The 23,698-nt window shown below is 39.2% G+C and overlaps 2 protein-coding genes across 8 annotated transcripts in view; one reads left to right on the forward strand and one right to left on the reverse strand.

The window, feature by feature from the left end:
- Positions 1–1,354: 1,354 nt before the first annotated feature.
- PFN2 (profilin 2) lies at positions 1,355–6,721 on the forward strand. Of its 2 annotated transcripts, none has more exons than XM_069473094.1 (3): positions 1,355–1,532; positions 3,762–3,954; positions 6,059–6,721. In XM_069473094.1, the coding sequence occupies exons 1-3, from the start codon at positions 1,401–1,403 to the stop codon at positions 6,154–6,156; spliced, it is 423 nt and encodes a 140-aa protein (XP_069329195.1). In that variant the 5' UTR covers positions 1,355–1,400; the 3' UTR covers positions 6,157–6,721. The 2 variants fall into 2 exon arrangements, with proteins under 2 accessions (XP_069329195.1, XP_069329196.1); XM_069473095.1 differs by lacking the exon at positions 6,059–6,721 and adding an exon at positions 5,737–5,834.
- Positions 6,722–10,211: 3,490 nt separating this feature from the next.
- The window catches only part of RNF13 (ring finger protein 13), a 120,131-nt gene continuing 106,644 nt past the window's right edge, over positions 10,212–23,698 (reverse strand). For 5 of the 6 annotated variants that reach the window (XM_069473100.1, XM_069473102.1, XM_069473096.1 and 2 more), the window contains 2 exons: positions 11,983–12,063; positions 10,212–11,640 (listed from right to left, as the gene is read on the reverse strand). In XM_069473100.1, coding sequence (XP_069329201.1) covers positions 11,276–11,640; positions 11,983–12,063 — 446 coding nt within the window. In that variant the 3' untranslated portion in view covers positions 10,212–11,275. The remainder of the gene's footprint in view (positions 11,641–11,982; positions 12,064–23,698) is intronic. The other variant, XM_069473098.1, reaches the window with a different exon arrangement.

The following is a 23,698-nucleotide window of genomic DNA, read 5'->3' on the forward strand; positions in this document are numbered from 1 at the left end:
GTTACCTTATGAGATAACTTTAAAGTTGAAAATCAACTTTTCAACCTTTTGGTGTTTTCTTTCTTCTTTCCCTTAATTGGCAGATAGCTAACTTAAAATTGGAGTCCTTGTTGTGGGACCTATAGTCGTCTAGTCCATGTCTAGTGGTAGTGCTCACAGGTTACCAAAGACGATAGGAGAAGGTACACAGGGACTCTACCCACCGTTTGCCTTGTAATACAGTCTTTCCCAGATTTGGTTCCCAAAATCTTTTTTACCCTTCGAGAGCAGAAATGTTATGAAATTCATTCAGTGAACTCTTTCTCAGTTTTTTATTCTTTGTATGTTCAACGATTTCTTCTACCCACCAGTAACTTTCCCAGTTACCAACAAATAGTTAACGCAGATCGCTAATTTGGAATTTACGAGCAATTTAGCCACACACGTGATTAGCTACATTAAGGGGGCTCTTCCAGGCAAAGGATCCACAGAATGAGAGGCCCTTGGTACCCAAACGAGGCAACAATGAAAGATCGGCAAAGCTCGGCTACGTTCCTGAGAGCCACCGACGCCTGCTCTGATTTCAGGTTTCCGAAGCGCGCCCGCTGGGCTGCCTTCAGGGCCCAAGCACAAGAGGGGTCCAGGGAAGAGGGTCTCACTGGGGACTCCCGAGAATAACGTAGGCGACCTTGCCATCAGCCGCCCCCACCACAAACAGTAAACGCTCCGCATCCAGTCACCAGGGCAACTCTGCAACCCGACACTGAGTCTCAAGATTCCGCATCCCGGGACACTGGGAGCAAGAAAGAAGAGCATCGCGGCTCCGCCGCGAGGACTCAGAGGCGTCCCTGCCGCCGCTGTCCCCGGGATGCCGAGTGCGACGTGGGAGACGCCCTCTCCGCGGGACACGGGTCCGAGGTTCAGCCACCCCCACACCCTCGCCGCACCCGCTTGGCGCCTCCCGCACGTGGCAGTCGTGATTGTCCCGGGGCGGTATCCCTCCGCGCCCCCGCCTCGGTCTCCCCCGGCTCTTCCCGGGACCCTCCGTGTCCGAACGCCGCGGAAGGATCCCACGCACGCGCGCGCGCACGTCCGCCGTGGCCGCGGAGAACTAAGGGTGCTGCGGTAAGGAGCAGCTGCCGCTGCCAGCATTGCCGCTCCGCAGCCTTCCCAGCTGGTTAGTCAGCCCCGGGGCTGCGGGCGGGCGGCCGAGCTGGGCGCGCTCCGCGGCTTGTCCCTCACCGACGTACCCGCGTCCTCCCGCCGCAGCTCCTCGGGGAGGGGGGCGGTCGGTGCCTGCGCAGAGCCGCCTCCTCCCCGCCCCCGCCCCGCCTCCCCCCGCGCCGTCGCCGCCCGCTACCGCCGCCGCCGCTGCGCCTGCTGCTCCTCGCCGTCCCCGCTGCAGTGCGAAGGGCTCGAAGATGGCCGGTTGGCAGAGCTACGTGGATAACCTGATGTGCGATGGCTGCTGCCAGGAGGCCGCCATTGTCGGCTACTGCGACGCCAAATACGTCTGGGCAGCCACGGCCGGGGGCGTCTTCCAGAGCATTACGGTGAGGACCAGTGCCGGCTGGGACCCCGGTCCCCGTGCCGGAGCGGGGTTGGCCGGCTGCGGGGGCGCCGCAGCGCGGGGCCGGGGCATGGAGGGCCGAGCCGGCAGGTGTGCGAGGCGGCGGGCGCCGAGGATGCGGCTGCCGGGCGGGCGGAGAGGCCGAGGCCCGGGGACGCCCCCTCGCCGGAGGCTGTGCTGACAGGTGGGGGTGGTGGCCGGTCTCCTGCCTGCCTGGTCCCGGTGCCCCCGGCGTTCCCAACGCCGGTCCGGGTGCCAGGGTGGGGGGAGGGGGCACGCACCGGTCGGGGAAAGGGGGGCCTCCTTTTTTCTCCCTCAGTGCGGTTCCTCTAGATCCCCTGGAAGCTCTGAGGCTTGCTTTGCACGTCCCGGGGTGGAAGAGGGGGTCGGGGATCTGGAACGGGGCGCGCGGGGCCCAGGTGGAGGGTCCCCGGCGGCCCGGCCACCCCTCGCTTCGTGGACAGCGCGCCGCCCGCGCCTCAGGCTGTGGGAGGCGGCGGCCGCGGCCCGGCCCCCGGGATTCTCGAAGCGACTTTGCGTAGGTTTGCCGGTGTCCAGGCCTTTGGGGCTTGCGAGAAATGTACGCCGACCGCGTAGGTGGATTCGTGAATCTCCACTTCAGCTCTGGCTCTATAGGTTGTTTTTTTTTTTTTTTTAATTCTCCAAGATGGCGAACTGCCATTGATTTCTCTCTTTATCCTATGAAGATTCATCAATATACCGTTATACCCAGTTACGCAACATAGCTCTAAAAAGGGGGTGCTTTGGGGGGCTTTCAGTAATCTGCGATGACTTGGGGGGACACTTCACTTCTCCAAGTCCCTCCCTCTTCAGTGATGGTAGTAAAAGGAGCTAATGCAGATTTATGTTTCACATTGCCTGATTTTCTTGTGACTTGATGGTTTTGACTTGGTTGCCACATGTTTGGGTGAATATTTGTCACTAAGCCTCCAACTGTTTATTGTTTTGCCTATTTTTGCCCAAGGATCTTTCTAAAATTGTGACAGTTGCGTGAAGTACGAGACCATTCCCTTAATTTCTTGGCCCCACGCTTTCTTCCCATCAAATGCCAAAATTCGGGTCCCCAGAATTATGGGTGCTAATTGTTTTTTGGTCTTTTTCTTTTTTTCTTTTCTTTTCTTTTTTTTTTTTTTTAACTACTTAACATGGTTTAAGTTCTAACTGTAGAATTCAGTCCTTAATAGTAGTACTTTAAGGTCTCCTGTATCCGCAGTGGACTACAATTCTTTTAGAGAATTGGCATCTGGTGATCAACTTCCCCCACCCCCCCCACAGCCCTCTTGTCTTTGTGTGTGAGTTCCCGCTGTCTGGCTAGGAAGATTGCGGGAGTGTGCTTGGAAATGGCTGGGGCCTGCTATGACTCTGCAGTTCTGATGGGGGCGACGCCTTCCTTCTTATTCATGGAATGTTAGAATGCACGTTTTCTTCTTTCCGGTTCTGGTAGCTACCTCAGTTTCTTTCCCAGTCTCCCTCCATTTTCTTTATTCTTTTTACCATTGCCTACTGCAGTGCTGTAGACAGAATCCGCTTTGCGTTAGCCCAGAAGGAAAACTGATTACTGAGATGGGAGGGGAAGGGAAGTTGGAAAGAAAAAGGAGTGTGGCTAGAAAAATAGGAGGGAAGTATGAATTTGGAAATGCGCTGAGTTCTAGGAATGGAAGTTCATACCATCAGGGATATTTCAAGTTATTCCAAGCAGAGGAAAAGTGAACAAATCTTAAGCATGGGCTTTATTTCAGTAGACTTTAAAGCAACTTTAAATTTGATGCAACATGACTATAATGTGACTGAATGTGGTAGACAAGCTGTGTTGAGTCTATAGCTGAATCTTTCTCATTACATAAGCACTTTCAGTTACCACCTGATTTGATATAGTTTATAAATAACTCAAGTTTGCAGTTTGCCTAGTGTCAACTATCAGCCATTTAAAGATTCTTTCTATACACTTGTCTTTAGTTAGCAGACCACTCTGTTAACTGTGAAATCAAATTAACTGATATTACATATATAATCATGTCGGATTAATTAATCAGAAAAGACTGAATCCTGATTTTATATTAGTGAAATGTGGCTGTCTTGTAGTGTTTGTATAAACTTAGCACACAGTCTTTCCTATTATATTGAGCCCTGAAAGGAATTAACTACAACTTCATGTTTTTTTTCTTTTTCTTTTTTTTTGGCGGGGGGACAGCCAATAGAAATAGATATGATTGTAGGAAAAGACCGGGAAGGTTTCTTTACCAACGGTTTAACTCTTGGCGCAAAGAAGTGCTCAGTGATCAGAGATAGTCTATATGTCGATGGTGACTGCACAATGGACATCCGGACAAAGAGTCAAGGTGGGGAGCCAACATACAACGTTGCTGTCGGCAGAGCTGGTAGAGGTAAGCAAAGTACTCTTTTGGTTTAAAAGTTGCATGCCACTTTACAACTTATTAAGCAGTTTCTTTAACATTTTGAATAAAAGTTAGTCCATAATGGCTATTAAGGTGGTTTTTGTGAACTGCTCAGCACTGAAGAGAAGCACTGCTTTAGATTTACCTACTCTACAGCAGCTGCACATACAGCATGGCCTCTTAGGTCCTGATTTTATTTTAAAATAGAACATTCATACCATCAACTCATTTCACCTTTAGTGACTTTAAAATTAAAAGTATCCTAAAAACTACTTGACATGTCAAATGATAATCCTACTGTGTATCAGATTGTTAAATTGTTCAAATTATTTGGTTATTTTAGTCCCTTTGAGTGTGTGACCTTTGGATGTCTCTCTCTCTCTTTTTTTTTTTCTTACTAGCATTGTAATCATTTCAGCATAAAGCAGGAAAAATTAACACTGGTTCATTTTTCTGTTAGGATCTTTCTTTGCTGGGGAAGAGAGAAATAGGTGAGGGTTTTTGAATAAGTTGTTCATTTACTAAAGTATTTTCAAAGACTAAGTGTGTCTGAGATTTAGATTTGAAAAGTAGAAAATTACATTTAGTTTATATACTTGGTCCAAAAATTCTGGTGTCTCCAGACTGTTGTCAACTTCGTAGAAACTCTTAACTTCACTAAAGTAAGTCTCCCTGGTTTTTCAAAAGAAACTTAAAATTGAGGTTGACGTTTACTTGATTTACGAATACATTTAAATGCATTATCCTATATGAATATTTTGTAAGAAAAGAGGGCTTCTGTAGCTTCGTATACAGACTTGGCACATCTAATTTTAAGACTAGCTTTACCATGTGAAGGGACTTGAATCTATTTAATGCTAAGGTTCTCCCAACTCCTTGTGAATGTCCTCAAAGTTACACTTACTCTGGTATAAGTTGATATTTATTAGTATTAATAGTAAAATTAGATGACTTCGAAACAGTAGACAAATCTCTCTAAACATTAACTGTGCTCAGGGATAAATACGCTAAAAAGCATTAACCATAAGACTTGAAACCAGAATGAGATTTTCATACCGTACAGCACTACTGACATCTAGTGGCAGTGAATATAAAATTTGACACATAACATATATTTTGGGGATAGACCTTTGAATTGCATCACAGAAGAGCCTGTTAGAAATAGTAAACCTATGTCAGGATTTTAGACTCAAAAACAAGGCTAGCACAGTGAGGATATCAGTAAGCATAAGCCTTAAATACATTTAATTTGGCGTTTTCTGAATGGCACTGAAAATGCTATTTAAAATTTGATCTTCATTTTCCTTTGGAAGTAACACATTTAGTCTCACTGGTAAGACTTGTTTGTACTTATCAAGCATGTTAAATTTGGGGAGAATTTGTAAATAAAATCCCAATTTTTTAAGTTTATATTTTTGGGGCAAGTAATAATACGTATTTGTCACATCAACCAGAAATTTTTTGCCCTAAAGTAGAGATAAATGATTACACTTCCCCCCGCCCCCAGCTAGTGTAAAGATAGTTGTATAATGCTTTGCTGCTTTGTTGATTGGGCTTCCAGGATGCCGTTAGTTGTTAACTATATTCTGTTTTTAGTATATTACTAGTTTGAAAGTTCTTCTTTTTGGAGACTTAATTGACTTCAGTGCTTGACAGTTCATGGAAAACTAACTTAATGTTAACTTATTAATCGGGGTTCTGTCTGCTAAAACTTATGTGACTTTCTTGATTAACACTTCTTTTGAAACACTTTTCTTCTTTCTCTTTCAGTCTTGGTCTTTGTAATGGGAAAAGAAGGGGTCCATGGAGGCGGATTGAATAAGAAGGCATACTCAATGGCAAAATACTTGAGAGACTCTGGGTTCTAGCTGCTAGGCAGACTGTTAAGTATTAGGGGAAAATTGCTCTTAAACTTTCCTAGCTGTAAGCTTAAGTCTTAATTCTGGAAATTTTATTAGCAATGCAGGGTGATGGGGTATGAACCTGTGTCTCCTTTGTATCCCTCTGTTGGTGGGGAAAGGTGTCTTTCTTTCTGCCCTCCCCCCCTTAAATAATTCTGTTCACTTTTGTTTTGTTTCCCTGTGTACTCCAGCATTGGTTATAGTCATGGGAAAGGAAGGTGTCCACGGAGGCACACTTAACAAGAAAGCATATGAACTCGCTTTATACCTGAGGAGGTCTGATGTGTAAGCAGCCTCTCCCCATCTACCTAGCAACTGTCTTCATCACCACCCCAATTATGGTCACAATGCTACCAAACTATAGATGGTAGCTAATTTTTCTTTACCTATTTTCTAATGTCATGATTCCTGTTTGCCCAATGGATCATTTGTATGTTAACAACTGTATGTAACCAACCCTTATCTGGCAACATAATTGCAGCACAACAATGATTTGCATGATACCTTGAAATTGGGGGGAGGGGGCATGCCAAGTTGGGCATCACTTTGTCTTAGCAATTAATGGGATATTGATTACTAAAATAAGTTAATATTAAGCAAGGTGCCGGTTGTACAATCTCTAATTTGATCAATGTCTTTTCAGCACTTTGAGCATTGGCTCATTTAGTCTTCCTTTTGTAGCGCATGGTTGGGAGGAAAAAGTGCATGCATCTTTACTTCACTCCTCTCTTTTTCCCGCCCCCTCCCTTTGCACATAAGCATTTGGTTTGCTTCCATCTTCTTTTATGTAGTGTTTGGTTTATTTTACCAATTAATATCCCTTTTGTTGATGAGCTATTGAGAACTGCGGTAGTTTGCTTTTAGTATTGTTGTTGCACTTGGCTAGAGACAAACCTTTTTTCATCGTGTCAATAAGACATATGAAAAGTGCAATGGCAAAACAAGAGCAAAAAGCACTTCCTCCCATGACCTTATGGTAACCATACTGATTGAATCCCCAGGGACATTCCATCATTGCAATAGCTCAGATTTTTGTTCCTGTCTTTTTCTTTGCACACCAGCTCTACTCTTAGTAAAACTGTAAAAGGCTGCCATTATGGACATTAGGTATCCCAACATAACCATCTGGAGTGTGTCCAGTTTGTTCTTCATAGGACCAATTTTTATTTGCAGCTTGAGTTTTTATATGAAGTTGCATTATTGTGGACTTGGCTGTCTTGTGATGAATTTTTTTCATATGTATTCTGTGCCATACTATTGTTAAAATGAACTGTTGCTATTGTGAGATGGATTTTAACTGACCTATTAAGGGTTTCTTTCGAATGGCACTACTTAGGGACATTCTAGTATTTGCTTCTATTGTTTGGGCCTTGTGGATAATGTACAGATTTAAAAACAAATCTTGTTGCTGATTTGTCCATTTCTTTCCCTGCACTTTGTTACATCTGGGATACAGTCTAACTCATCTGATTTAATATGCATTTAAAAAAATGCCATAACTATTAAACACCTTGTTTACAGACAGATGAAATAAATTTATTCCAACCAAATACTCCAGACTCCTGTTGTTTATATAAGTTGTTGGCTTACTGTTACAGTTGATTTTTGACACAATAGGAATATACAGAATAGACCAAAGTCTGCTGCGAGCATAAAATTTTAAAATAAAAACATTCAGCTGATGGCCTACTTCATTTCATGTATTATAAATAAGTGCTTGGGAATTTCTTTTTAATGGGCTTTGATCTATTACACATGGCTTTTAGTCATTTCAGGCTTATGTGAAGAAAACTGACTTATCTGTTAGAAATAAATATTTTCCTCTTCTTGCTGGTCTCTAGATATGAAATCTAGTGAGCAGTAAGGACTCCCATATCAAGAAGAGTTTCTGTAGTATGTGGATTCTTCTGTGTTGAAATGTCATATGACTTTAGATTTGAAGGCTGTATTGACAGCCTGAAGTCAGCCAGCTGGGATCCTCCCACATAAGAGCAGAAGACATTCCTTAGGCAGCATATAATAGAAATAGGATGCTTTTGCATTTTCTGGCTTTGGAGTGATATGGTGACCATAGCTATGTAATAGGTTTAATCCCAGAGGCCATAAGGTCCCTGATATGTATTGAAGTTGAATACATATGTAAATTTAGGTCTATTTGGATCAATCATTATTACAAGCAGAACCTTAGAGCAGGGACATTCAAAAGGTAGTGGGCTTAAACTGAGGAACTAGTTATAAGGCAGATTTTGGACTTTGGGGTTTCACCCTGGAGATGGACATTCCATAAACCCAGGAAATCCTTTTTTAGAAATAATCACTGGGTCAGCCTGGTTCATTTTAAGTGGTCTATATGCTACCCCTTGAGAAACAATAGAGAATAGGAATTAATCTCTTTGTTACATAAAATATACTGTGCATAACTAGTAATTTTTTGACAAATTATCAGGTATTAGTTCTGGATTTGTACATGTGGAAGATAGGAATTTGGGGCTATTTTGGTAGTTGGACATACCCTAGAAATTGTAAAACAATAAAAACCTGGTATTAGCTTCTTGATCTGTTAAAATCCTGGTTAAGGACAAAAGGGCAAATGAAAATTTGGTGGTTGGATTGTGATGATTTGAGATTTTACAGTAACATACCTTCACACTTTAGTTGTAAAGAACTATTAGGATGACTAATTTTATAGAAAGCAATAACCAAAATTGTGAAACCCTTAATGAATTAACCTATAACTAGGCAAGGGAAGTGTGTGTGTGTGTGTGTGTGTAAGAGTGTAGGTAAGGGAGTAGAAGGTAAACGTTATTAAAATAGTAAATCTGCTCATTGGTCTTCTATGTACAATTTCAATAGAAAAACACTTATGGAAATATATACATGTGTACTCTGTACTTAGTTATAGGAATTTTGCTTATGGAGAGGAAGCTGTACAAATTTGTATACCAACATGTCCATCACATGGCATTACTTACGTTAACCAAACTTAGAAAACTACAAGGTTCAGCTTTAAGGGGCATGGGTTGAATAAATTTATGTCCATAGGACAAAATGGTCATTGAAGAATAACACAAGAAAATGCTCAACAATGAATGTTAAGTAATACGAGGATATAAACAGGCATTGCATACAGAGTAAATACAGTATCTATTACACATGTGTTTTACATATGTATTTCTGAAGGCAATATATTAAGATAAATTTTTCTCTGGGATAGGTTTCCAGGTGACTATATTTTGATTTCCAGTGTTTTAAATGTTACTTTTATAATCAGAAAAATTTTAAGTTAGGGGTTTTTTGTAATAGAAATTGGATTTTAATTTTACTGTCTTATTCAAAAAGCTATATGGTTATACTGTGAAATTACAGAAGATTTCAAGTGAATATTAAGAGAAGTAATAATGCTAACCAGTGCTGTTAAATAAGATACTTCATAATTTTTTTTTTACAACTAAAAGTAATAATTTGGAATTCCAAAACTAATTTGTTTTTTTTTGCTCCAGAAACATAACTTAAAGGAACCAGCTCCTTGATCTGAACTGTGGATTAAGGACTGAGGGAATACAACATCTAAATGTTACATAGTACTATGACTTTTAACTTTCCCTTTTTACGTTAAAATTTGATTTTTTATTTAATGATCATTTTGAAGCTATTACTGTGCATTTATGTGCCTGATACTGAGCACAATATTTTCTTTTCACACTCTACCTTAGGTTAAATTATGCAAATGATCAAACAAATTTAAAAAGGTTAGGGCCATACAATTATGTCATATTGCAAACTGTTTAACTACCATGGTAAACTCTCATGTCTTATTTCTCAGGCCTGTGTTTTATTTCTTTCTTTTCTTTTCTTTTTTTTTTTTTTTTAAAAGGAACAGGGATGAAATATCAGGCAGTAGATATTAAATCTTTTATTTTCCAAAGTAGAAATACCTTTTTTTTTTTGCTGATTATAAACATTTAAAAAAAATTTAGAATGAAATTTCCCCTCCTAGCTTTCTTGAAGTTTTTACAAGAAAAGGCTCCATATACCTAGTATACTTATTCTATACCATGCTTTTATTCACTAACAATTTCCTATGTCAGATCTATATATCTACTTTATTCTTTCAAGGCTAAATAAGTCTACTATAAAAATGTACCATAATTTACAATAGGGTAATGTACACTATTTGTTTTTGAATGATTTGGGCTGTAGTCTTAACTTTTTTGGGGATTACCCAGTTGCCAGTGAGCAGTTACCTTGTGTAATTCTAAGGTGATGTTTGTTTATGTGACTTCAGTCATCCCTTTATAGCATATAACTAAGGATAAAGTAAGTAAAAATACGGTAGAACAAACATTTACTGGTTCTTAAAGTGGAAAACATGTTTATTAACATTCAGACTCCCCTCTTACAAGGCCATATAAAAGTTCTTAGCATTTTGATTATACATTAGTCTACATTTTCTACATAGTTACAGTGATGTATAATTTAGCTTTTCATAATACATTGTTTCAATACATCATTAGTTCTGTTAAACATAAGCACTTTTTTGCTTTTAAATTTAATACTTGAACAATTTCCTCTGTACATAGTTTAGCAGGGCTAATTAGCATAAGTTGCTCTTTATTAAGAGGTATATGATCTGAGTATTAACAGTTGCTGAAGTTTGGTATCTTTATGCAGCATTTTCTTTTTGCTTTGATCACAACGTAGAACCCTTAAGGATACTGAAATTCAGTAAGTAAAGTCCAGAGCCATTACTTTAGCTGCTGAATCAAATTCATACATAACACTATAGAATTAAAAACCTTAAAAAAAAAAAAACTTTTGAAATCTGCACTAGTACAGACTGTTCCTATCAGGATGAGACTACTTGAGAATAGGAAGAAAAAGCTTTCAGTTTCTTTGCGCCGATAAGAAAAATGCTAAATTACCTTGTTGCCTCTCACTAATGATGGCAATCTGGGGAAATAGCAGAACAAAGACATTCCAACTCAACAACTCTAGGTAACTTCATGGAGGTGGGAGTTGGCGTAGTTCATGCTAGGTGGCCACAGCACTGACCTCCTGTGTGAAACACAAAACATTTGCATACTGTGATGTAGGTCTTAATTGCAAATTATATTGAGTATATTGAGGATTTTTAAAAAAATATTTTGGCTGTATTTCATTCCAAAAGAACTGATTTGATGCTTGAGTTACAGCACCAGTCTATTATTACTTATTGGTGAAATGAAGTACACTCCTGCAGATAAATACTGGATCAAAAAGCCTGTTTCAGTAATCCTATTAAACTGTAGAATACTAAAAAGTAAGTTATTTCTACAGAAATCTCTGAAGGGAGCAAAAAAAAAAAATCAAATTATAGTATATACCTAAATAAACATTTTAAAGGGAAAACACCAACCATATTCTGAAGGTCAAACGGTATTTGCTATGTTGTAATCCCGTTCACCATTAGGCTGCAATTGGACCACGACACTATGTTCATTAATTTCATTTTCTGCGTCACTACTGTCGGTCTCTTCATTGTCATCTTCCTCGTAGTCGGAAGATTCTGTTGTATTCTGATGTGAGTGGGATTCTGACAAAGCCCCAAATGACTGGGCACTGACGGAAGCTAAAGGTCTAAGTAAAGGTGTATGTTCTGACACTTCATTTTCTTCTTGACTACTATCTGTGTCTGAGTCTGAATCGCCTTGAGAAGGAACAACTTTTTGCTTGCAGACTGGACAGGTTTTTTTGGTTTTAGTTAGCCAAGGGTCTACACACTTGCAGTGATAAGCTGTTGAAACAAATTATACATCTTCAGTTAATATGCTATAGTTGAGAACATTAATATTTAATGATTAATGTTATTTAATCATTAATATTAACATTAATATTTACAGATTAATATTTAATCTCTTGCATATTCAGTGTTTTATATGCATCATGTAAGGGACAAGAGAAGAAAAGTTTGTAAATTTTTATAAATATACCTCCATTCTTTAATGAGACCACTAATTAGTATAGGGCCTAGCTTATGGAGTGCTAATAACTATTTTCTGTCACTTCCCCAGTAATATTAAACCTGAATATGAATTAGTCTATATGTAAATTCAAAGCAGTATATAATTACTCATACCATGGGAACAGGGAAGGATTCTGAGCTTGTCTCCATCTTCATATTCATCCAGACAAATTGCACATACATCATACTCATCTCCTGTAACAGAAAATTGTAAATAAAATATGTAGAGAATTGTTTTTAAGTTTTCAAACTTTTCAAGTTAAGTCTTTCCAGTTACTTTAAATGCCTTTTAATTTATTTATCTTTAACCGATGACTTCTGTTTGTTTTCTGTCAGACTCAAAGATTTGCTTTGCTATTCAAGTTCCAGGACCTTAAGTTTTAATTTAATCTTTTACCAAAAATAGTTACAAGTGGATGTCAAATTTGTTTACCTTGATTATCTTTGCAAAAGATTTTAATAAGAATCATTTAAGTAACTGTATTCAAATCCTAGTTTTGAAGTATGTTATGCTGAAGAACAAAATTTTTGACTTTAAATTTCTCAAAGTCTTTGGGTCATTTTTAAAATAAAAATGAAAACATGTTAGAACATACACAAATGTTTTTAATAGGGTAGCGAACATAAACCAGTTTGAAATGAGACACACTGGGCTTCATATCTCCAACGTTGAGCAGTTCTGTGATGCTTGACAAATTGCTTAGCCTTTGACATCCAGTTCTTTATCTGTAAAAAGATTTTATCTACCTTGCGGGTTGTGAGGATGAAATGAGATGATAGGAACAAAGGGCCAGGTACATAGTATTCAGTACTATCATTACCATTTTAATTGTATTACTGTTGAATTTATCACTTTTATAATCATGAAATTTTATTAATTCATAACTCTTTTTGGAGTTCCAGTGTAGTTAAAAGTTTTTAAAGGAACTGGCAGTCTTTTAATCCCCCAGTTAATAGTGGTTTAGGCACCACTGTGACTACTTTCAATTCAGTGTTTTCCATTAAATAAATGTTAGATAAAAACTTATAAAAATCTCAAGGAGCAAAAGACAGTTAAATTCATTGCCTATCACACAAAGAGGGACAACCCACCTTAGGAGACATATCAGAAATAAAACCATTGAATATATACTCTGGATGAACATGACAAATAAAAGACAGAATGGTATTTATTTTGAAACAATCTCTTTAATGTTTTCTAGTCATTTAAAACAGCACCTTCAGGAGGAGTCCTAAATAGAAAGCTTTAATGAGAATTATTAATTTTTGTACAGTATCTTGAATTTTGTTACTAAAGTATCACCTATTAAATATATTCTATAACAAATGCATCTATACATATGTTAGAACCTCGTGTGGAATTTGGTGAGACTGATTAGACTCAACTATTAGAAAACTAACAGACTCCTGATATATCTATAATTATCTGTAATTATACAGATGATGCATTTACATGGACTTTGAGGACAGACTGTTCTAATATATTTAAGCAATTCAATCATGACTGATTTCTCATACAAATCAAACTTTCAGTCTCATCACCTTGTGAAAATGCTTACTAAAGACAGATAAAATTAATATAGATGAAAAGGAACAGTCTGTGGCTCAAAGCTGTGCCAAGGCTCTAAGGTTCATTTTATTAAGGTAGGGAGATTATTGGTATTATCCACATAGGCCCAGTGTGATCACAAGAGTTCTTAAAAGTGGAGGAGAGAGGCAGAAAAGTTCAGAGCCAAAGGGAGATGCAACTATTAGCTTTGAATGTGAGGGGACGGAGGGTCACAAGCCATGGAATGTTGAGTGGCCTCTAGAAGCTAGAAAAAGTAAGGAAATGGTTTCTCCCCTAGAACCTCCAGAAAGTAGTGCAGCCCTACCAACACCTTCATTTTAGCCCCATGAGACCTGTGTCAGACTTTCAACCTGTAGGTGATAAATTTATGCTGTTTTAAACCACTATGGTTGTGGTAATTTGTTACCACAGAAATAGGAAACAAATATAGGTAGTATTTGTGTGGGTTATCTTTAAATGTATGGAATTGATGCTTTGGAGTCACTGAGCTTTGATATCATCTTTGAATTGTTTCAAGAGATGGATTTATATTAATCTCCTATAGTTTCTTGCCATAGCACTTACACTGAAGATGACAGGTAAAGATTCAAAGGTGTAGTTTGTGTTAATGAACCAGATTGGAGTCTACTGCTCTGTAGAGAATTAACCCCCATGGCCTTGGACTTGTGATGAAATGGTAAGGCACGTATTAGAATGCCTTGGGATCCTGTCCTGGTCCTTTTATTAGATATGTAACCTTCTGCAAGACACTTACCATCTTTATGTTTGTTTTCTCAAAGGCAAAACAAAAATACTGACATACCTATGTCTTAGGGCTCTTGTGAGGATTAAAAGAGATAATGCAAGTAGAGTTCTTTATATAGTGTTGGGCACATATAGTACCCTCTTAACCAATTCCCAGCTGGTAAAACTAGCTAACAGGCGTACTGACTTACCACACGGCATAAGGCTGTGGCTAGCAGGCTCTAATACCAACCTTGTGCTTCTGTCCCACCAGATGAACTGTATGCTTACAAAAAGCTAATGACAGTGATCATAGAACCTCTTTGCTGTACTTAGGGTAATTATGAAACTTACTTAAATATTCAGCAGCCCCTTGACCTGGGAGCGTAAAAGACTACTGGTTTTATGTGAAAGCTAGGCTGAATGCAATAGAAACATTTAAAAAAGCTAGTTGCTCCCCTCTCCTCATCCCCAGCCAAAATGTGGTTAAATTGGGTATTGGTAAGAAACCAAAAGACTGGACAAACTTATATATCAATAAAAAGCAAGAATGAAAGCAGAATCCAGTTCTTGTCTCACTTTAAGTACCTTAAACTAAAAATGGTAGAAAATGCATCATGTACCATGACAACTGGGAAACCCAGTCAGTGGATTCATACACAAAAGGCTGCTGTCCAACATAAAACAATTGTTGAGTGGACTTATATTTATATTTAACTTAAAGATAAAGTTTAGGACTTTATATGTTTTTGTGATTTACAACTTTAGCAGAGTGTAATAATTTTCTCCTGGTTCTGGTAGTGTAAAAGGACTATAAGAAGTGCTTAATAAATGTTACTTTTGTTACTCTTAGCACCATGCTCGAAAATTCTGTTCCTTAATATAAAACTGTGGTTCTCAGTTGGAGACAATTTTGCCCCCCAGGGACATCTGGTGGTATCTGGAGACATTTTTGGTTTTCACATCAGGGATGCTGCTAAACATCCTATAATGTACTGGACACCCGCTCAAACAGAATTATCCCATCTAAAATGTTAATAGTGCTGTGGTTGAAAAACTCTGATATAAACTACTCAAGGCTAATTTGCTAATTCTCTAGTGGATAAAATGTCAGAAGTTGAGGGAGGAGTGAGAATCACATCTGTTATGTAAAACGATGTGGAAACACTTCTGTCTGGAATGTTTTTGGCATTGTTTGAATAAAGTTTCAGAAAAATTTCATGAAGCTACTTTTTTTAAAGTCTCATAAGAAGATGCCTGACCAGAGACAATAGGTACCAGATCATCTAAGAAAGAAGGAAAAGTTTTAGATGAAAAAGAAAAAAAAAAAAGTAAACATAGATCAAGTATAATTCCAAGGGAAAAGTGCCAGAACCTACAGGAGATTCCACAGAAAGAAGTTGCAGAGCAGAACAAGAAATTGGCAGAGGTAACCTGGGAGCTTCCTGAAGACAAAGCACCAGGCTGCCAGCCCCCTTGGGGCACGTCCCATCACCACTGACATGAGCCGAGATGGCAGGCCATATTGCTTCTCCACCCACTGTGAGCCTTTGTCCTCCCCAGAAGGCTTCAGCCCCTAGCTTTTGTCTTGCTCATTCCCAAACATTTCCCTACTCTGGCCCAGACTGCGGAAGCCACAGAGGGCTGGTGGGTCCCAGGGGATCTGTGTGACCCCAGAATCTGGGTGTTCCAGGCAGGTTGCCTTCTAGAGAGAAGGACAGAGATGACTAGAGTGCTAGCTTTCTTCCATTCAGACTCTTTTCCTCTCCTTCCCCTCCCCTGCCCACAGCTGCTGAGAGATACGCCTGAGCCAGGGCTCTCAAGAGCTGCTGCCTCCTCTCTTGTCAGTGCATCACCAATACTGGGGCTTCCACAGAGAGTGGGGCTCAACCTTTTCCTCTTAATGACCTGCAGTGGACTCAAGGGTGCTCAGACTGTGAGCTCCCTGCTCACTGGCCCTCCCTGGTGCTGCTTGCCTGGCTGCTCCATCAGAGTAGGACACACCCTGAAGTCGAGGGACATCAAACCTGCTTGAGCACCCCATAGGCAACTCACGACCAGCACGCTTCTTCCTGGCATGGTCCAGGATTGAATTTTGGGTCCCAGGAACAGGCTCACAGGCCAGATTCCAAACCCTAGGACTCAATTGTGCTGCTCAGGGGCAGGTATGGAAATTTGTGAACTAATTTCAGGAGGTGAGGGAGCCTACATGGGCAAAACTGAGAAGAGCATGGTGTGGGCCCCAGCTACAGCGCAATCAGAGTACCCTTCCCCCCACAGGGAAGCTCCTGGCCCTCAGTGCTATTGCAGGGGATCTCAGCTAGTTTGAGCTCCTGCCTGCTGGCAGATGCTGGAGGGAAACCGTGGAGCAAAGGAAGGGAGAGAAGAGCAAAACCTGCTCCTAACACAGCCAGGTTGTGAATCTCAGATGGCCCCACCCCCACAAGCAGACCTTCCCAAGAAGTTTGGGGGCAGATCTTTGACCCCTGCTGAAAAAGCTACCTTTCCAGCTTTTGTGGAGCCAGCCCCACCCAGCCTCACTCCACCACCTGTGGCATTCGAGTGCTTTTCCTGAGAGGCTAGGGCCGATCACAGGTCCCCAAAACAACACTGTAGCTTGTTCCTTCTAGCAAGCACCACCTACTGACAGGGAGGCCAATTTTCACAGCCCTTTACAGTATTTACTGACTCAATCATGCAGGGTGTGGTTCATTCTTGCCCACAAGCACCACCTACTGTCTCAGAGAATAATGGGAGTGCCAATACAATTCACACTGTTAAGATGACCACAGGGATGAGGAAAGAGGAAGGATTTCAAAGACCTCTATCCTCCCTCATCACAAAGAGACAGGGAATCTGTAGCTCACCACTGCTACAGCCTACAAACAACCAGCAACTGAGAAAACCACTACACTAAGGATATCTATAACCAAGGTATCTGTCCAGATACTAGATTGCCATCAAAGCACCCACAAGCAAAACCAAAGGTTCTCACCCAACATATACTACTGCCACAACTTTACGAGTGAGGGGGAAGAAAAACAGCCCCATCTAAAGAAAAAAAAAAATCCAAAAATAAAAAGTGACAGCTGCTCCTGCTGAGAAAGAATCAGCAAAACAACTCCAGAAGTATGAAAAATCAGAGCAAAAGGACACCCCGAAAAGAGAACACCAATGGATATCAACCAAAATGAAAATATTGAAATGACAGATAAAGAATTCCCAGATTATAAGGAAGCTCAGTGAAATCCAAGAGAAAACGAAAAACCAACTCAAACCAGAAAAACAATTCAGGAAATGATTCAAAAAGTCACTAAAGAGATCAACATATTTAAAAAAAAAAAAAAAAACAAATAGAGCTTCTGGAAATGAAATATTCATTTAAGGAAATACAAAACACAGTGGAAAGTTTTAAAATAGACTAGACCAGGCAGAAGAAGGAATTTCAGAGCTTGAAGACAATTCTTTCAAATTATCTGAGTCAAAAATAAAGAACAGAGAATTAAGAGGAATGAACAAAGCCCTGTAGAAATAGGGCATTATGTAAAACAACCAAATATAAGAATCATAGGCATCCCTGAGAGTGAAGAAAATGCACAAGGGCTGGAAAACCTATTTGAGGAAATAATTGAGGAAAATTTCCCTGGTCTTGCTAGAGATTTAACGCTCAGGTACACGAAGCTCAATGAACACCTGGGAGACTCATTACAAAGAGGCAATCACCAAGAAACATAGTCATCAGACTGGCCAAAACCAAAATAAAGGAGGAACTCCTGAGAGCCATAAGACAAAAATATCAAGTAACTTAGAAAGGAAAACCTATCAGGCTAACTGCAGACTTCTCAGCTGACACCTTACCAGCCAGAAAGGATTGGAGCCCCATAATCTTAAACAGAACAACTGCCAGCCTACAATTTTGTATCAAGCAAAACTAAGTTTCATATATGAAGGAGAAATAAAGACTTTTCCGGACAAGCAAACACTGAGGGAATCTGTCAAGACCAGACCTGAACTGTAGGAAATACTCAGAACTGCATTATACATGGATCTGCACAACAGATACCCACCAGTGTAAAACCACCCAAAAGCTAAAGCTCAGAGCTCATGTAAAACAATAGCACAAGAGGTAAAACAAAACAATAAGGTGCTACCCAACAGGATGAACAGAACAGCATCCCACATATCAATTCTATCGATCAACGTCAATGGTCTGAATGTCCCAGTCCAGAGACACAGGATGGCTGAATGGATGAAAAAATACAACCTAAGTATCTGCTGTCTCCAGGAAACAAATCTAACCCACAGGGACTCTTACAGACTCAAGTGAAGGGATGAAAAAAAATATAACATGCAAATGGAAACCAAAAGAAAGCAGGTGTAGCCATTTTCATATCAGATAAAATAGACTTTAAATCAACAATAGTAAAGAAAGACAAAGATGGTTACTATATAATGGTAAAGACAGTAATTCAACAAGAAGACCTAAGAATTCTAAATATTTATGCACCTAACATAGGAGCATCCAAATTCATAAAGCAAACCCTGCTAGATCTAAGCAAAGAGATAAACAGCAGCATTGTAATTTCCAGAGAGTTCAACACCCCACTGACAGAAACGGACAGATCATCCAAGCACAAAATAAAGAAACACTGGATTTAAATGGGACTCTAGAACAAATGGGCCTAACAAACATTTACAGAACATTTTATCCCCAAACTAGTGAACATACATTCTTCTCATGAGCACATGGAACATTCTCCAAGACTGATCATATCTTAGGCCACAAAACATGTCTCAAAACATAAAAAAAAAAAAGAAAAAAAAAAGAAACCATACCATGTATCTTCTCAGACCACAGTGGAATAAAACTAAAAATGAACTCCAAGAGAAACACTGAATTCTACACAAAGTCATGGAAATTAAACAACCTGCTCCTGAATGATTATTGAGTCAATAATGAACTTACCATGGAAATCAAAAGATTCTTCAAACTGAATGACAAAGGGGACAAAAGCTATCAAAATCTATGTCATTCAACAAAAACAATCCTTAGGGGAAAATTCATAGCCTTAAAATGTCTACATGAAAAAGACAGAAAGATCACAAATTAACAATCTAATTACATATCTCAAGGAAATAGAAGAGGAAGAGCAAACCAAACCCAAAGCCAGGAAAAGAAAAGAAATAAGGTCAGAGCAGAACTAAACAAAATGGAAAACAAACAAACAAAAAAACAATACATAGGATCAATGAAACACAGTTGGTTCTTTGAAAAGATAAACAAAATCAATAAACCTCTTGCTAGATTAACCAAGAATATAAGAGAAAGGACCCAAGAAAGCTCATCAGAAATGAAAAAGGACATACTACAACTGATACCACAGAAATACAAAATATTATCTGTGAATATTATGAAAATCTCTACGTACATAAATTCGAAAACCTAGAGGAAATGGACAAACTCCTGGAAACACACAACCTCCCCAAGACTCAACCAGAAGAAATAGAGCTCCTGAATAGACCAATAATGAGCAACAAGATTGAAGCAGTAGTAAAAAAAGCTTCCAAAAACAAACAAAAGAAAGCACTGTACCAGTTGGATTCACAGCCAAATTTTACTAGACCTATGAAAAAGAGCTGGTACTCATACTGCAGAAATTATTCTGTAACATCAAGAAGCAGGGAATCCTCCCCAACTCGTTCTATAAAGCCAGTATCTCCTTGATACCAAAGCCAGGAAAGGACACAACAAAAAAAGAAAATTACAGACCAATATCCCTTATAAATATAGATGCAAAAATCCTGAATAAAATACTAGCAAACCGAATTCAACAGCACATCAAAAAAATAATCCACCATGACCAGATGGCCTAATCCCAGGGATGCAATAATGGTTCAACATATGTAAATCCATAAATAAATATGATTCACCACGGAAACAGAAGCAGAAACAAAGACCATATGATCATCCCAATAGATGCAGAAAAAAGCATTCGACAAAATCCAGCACCCTTTCATGAGAAAAACCCTCAACAAACTAGGAATAGAAGGAACATGTCTGAAAATTATAAAAGCCATATGTGACAAACCTACAGCCAATATCATATGCAATGGGGAAAAGATGAAAGCATTCCCACTAAGATCTGGAACAAGACAAGGATACCCACTGTCATCATTCTATTTAACATAGTGCTGGAAGTCCTAGCCAGAGCAATCAGGCAAGAGAAAGAAATAAAAAGTATCCAAATTGGGAAAGAGGAGGTCAAACTATCGCTTTTTGCTGATGATACAATCTTATATCTAGAAAACTCCCAAGACTCCACCAAGAGATTCCTGGAATTGATAAAGAAATTCAGCAAAGTCTCAGGTTACAAAATCAATGTACACAAATCATGAGCATTCCTATATACCAGTAACAGTCAAGCAGAGAGTCAAATCAAAGACTCCATAGCATTTACAATAGCCACAAAGGAAATAAAATACCTAGGAATATACTTAACCAGGAGGTGAAAGATCTCTACAAAGAGAACTATGAAACACTGAGGAAGGAAACTGCAGATGACACAAACAAATAGAAAACCATATCATGCTCATAGATTGGTAGAACTGGCATTGTTAAAATGTCCATACTACCCAAAGTGATTTACAGATTCAATGCAACCCCCATCAAAATACCAATGTTTTATTTCACAGACCTAGAAAAAATCATTCTACGTGCTTTTTGGAACCAGAAAAGAGCCCAAGTAGCCAAAGCAATCTTAAGCAAAAAGAACAAATCTGGAGGCATCACATTACCAGACTTCAAACTGTAATACAAGGCTATAGTATCAAAACAGCTTGGTATTGGCACAAAAATTGAGACACAGACCAATGGAACAGAACAGAGAAGCCAGATATAAAACCATCCACATATAGCCAAATGATCTTTGACAAAGCAGACAACAATATACACTGGGGAAAAGAAGCCCTATTTAATAAATGGTGCTGGGAAAATTTGATAGCCACATGCAGAAGAATGAAACATGATTCACATCTCTCATCACTCACAAAAATTGATTCAATACAGATTAAAGACTTAAATGTAAGGCATGAGACCATAAGAATGCTAGAAGAAAATGTTAGAAAAACTCTTACAGATATCAGCCTAGGCAAAGAATTTATGAAAAAGACCCCAATGGCAATCACAGCAACAACAAAAATAAATAAATGAGACTTGATTAAATCAAAAAGCTTTTGCACAGCTAAGGAAATAATTAACAGAGCAAATAGACACCTATAGAATGGGAGAAAATATTTGCAAACTATACATCCAATAAAGAGCCATAAAGAACTATAAAGAGTCTATAAAGAACTCAAGCATATCAGCAAGAAAAAACAAACAGCACCATTAAGAAGTGGGCAAACGACATGAACAGAAGCTTTTCAAAAGAAGATAACTAATGGCCAATAAACATATGAAAAAATGCTCAACATACTAATCATCAGAGAAATGCAAATTAAAACCACAATGAAATATCACCTTAACTCAGTTAGAATGGCTTTTATTAAAAAGTCCAAGAACAACAGATGATGGCATGGATGCAGAGAGAAAGGAACCCTCATACAGTGGGACTGCGAATTAGTAAAACCTCTGTGGGAAACAGTATGGTGATTCCTCAAAGAATTAAAAGACCTACAATTTGATCCAGCAATCCCACTACTGGGTATTTACCCAAAGGAAAAGAAGTCATTTTATCAAAAAGACACTTGCACTTGAATGTTTTTTGCAGCACAATTCACAAATGCAAAGATGTGGAATCAACCCAAGTGGCCATCAATTCATGAGTGGATTAACAAAATGTAGTAAGCCGGGCTCAGTGTAGCCCAGGTGACAGATTGAGACTCTGTCTCAAAACAAAAACAAAAACAAGATGTGGTATATGTACACTATGGAATACTACACACCCATGGAAGAGGATGAACTAAGTCCGTTTGCAACAATTGAATGGAACTGGAGACCATTATAAGTGAAGTACCTAAAGAATGAAAAAACAAAATACCACATGGACTCACTATTAAATTGGAACTAACCAATGAGCACACATCTGCACAGAGGGAAGTAGAACCCAGTGGAAATCAAGCAGGGGGAAGGGGTGGAGGGGATGGGTGACAACCTACCTAAGAGGCACAATGAACACTATCTGGGTGATAGTCACATTTATAACCCTGACTCAAGTACTACAAAAGTGATACATGTAACCAAAAACATATGTACCCCCATAATATTTGAAATTTAAAAAAAGTCACATTAATCTGGGAATGTCATGTTATAACATGTAGATGGACAAAACATTGATTTTCCCCTCTAAACTTTTTCCTCCCTGTTTTTCCCCCACAAATTTCAAGCCCCAAACCTTGGCTCATCAGATACAGCAAAAGCACTGATACATCATAATAGGAATCACACAGAGACCTAGGGAGCCACTATAGCGGCATGAACTGAGTATCAGGTCTGGGCATATCCTTGATACTTGCTTTCCTTAAAGCCTCCATTCAGTCTTTGACCAAGTCCTGTAAACTTTTATATGCAAAACATATTCTGCATCTGTCCCCCTTTTCTCCATCTCCTCAATTACTCTGGTCCAACAGTCTGGATTACCCTTAAGCACCTCCTCTCTGGTCTCCCTTCTATTCCTGTGTCATGCAGTTTTTCTCTTTAGCAGCCAGAGTGATCTTTTAGAAATATATACTACATCATGTCATTCCCATTTAGATAGCTCCCCATCTCACTAAGAATAAAATCTGAGCCCTTTATTATGGTCTTTATATAGCTATCTGTGATTGGACTCCTGCCCCTCTCACCCACCTCATCTCTTCTTACCAGTCTGCCCTTCACTCACGCTCCAACAACTGGCCTTCTTTCAGTATTTTAAAAAATTTGAATGTAAGTTAAGTGGGAACCTGCCTTTGGCCTGGCTATAACAAAAACATATGGATATAAAATTAGATACAGAAGGAGGAATCACCATCTCTAGAGATGACTCAAAACGGAGCTAATTTGAAATACTCCAGTCATAGTGCAGACAGACTGATGCAGAACTTAATTGTTCAATTCTCTACCAAACCACTCCAGGAGTCAAGTCAACCAAGAACAGGTTTCCTCAAAGTAAAAGATAAAATAGATTAAACGTTCAGAGCTAAATATATATATATATATCTATATTTCATGAGAGACAATGACTTAACATATGCATTATAAATAATCTGCCCAGAAATGATGTATCATTGGATTCATGAGCTTGCCACTTACTCGCCACTTCTGCCAGTGAAGAAAACAGCAGCAGCTTTTTCTAGCAAATAGAAATAAATGACTCTTATCTTCTATTCTCCCCTCCCCTATACCAGTTTCCAAGAAATCTGAACAAAAGATAGTAGGATAAAATATTTTTAAGGCCAAATTTGCCTGAGAATTCTTCCTAATTATTTTCAAGCTCTGGGCAAAGGAACTAGTATCTACCTTTAAGGTTAGATTAAAGGCAGTTAAATGTGGTTATAAAA

This window comes from Eulemur rufifrons, chromosome 7, assembly GCF_041146395.1.
Source record: "Eulemur rufifrons isolate Redbay chromosome 7, OSU_ERuf_1, whole genome shotgun sequence".
Lineage (NCBI taxonomy): Eukaryota > Metazoa > Chordata > Mammalia > Primates > Lemuridae > Eulemur > Eulemur rufifrons.

Bases quoted from the DNA above. Each gene is read 5' to 3' on its own strand.
- PFN2 (XM_069473094.1), top strand. From the start codon at position 1,401: ATGGCCGGTTGGCAGAGCTACGTGGATAACCTGATGTGCGATGGCTGC. The intron at 1,533-3,761 runs GTGAGGACCAGT...GCGGGGGGACAG, and splicing joins GCGTCTTCCAGAGCATTACG to CCAATAGAAATAGATATGAT. The intron at 3,955-6,058 runs GTAAGCAAAGTA...TGTGTACTCCAG, and splicing joins TGTCGGCAGAGCTGGTAGAG to CATTGGTTATAGTCATGGGA.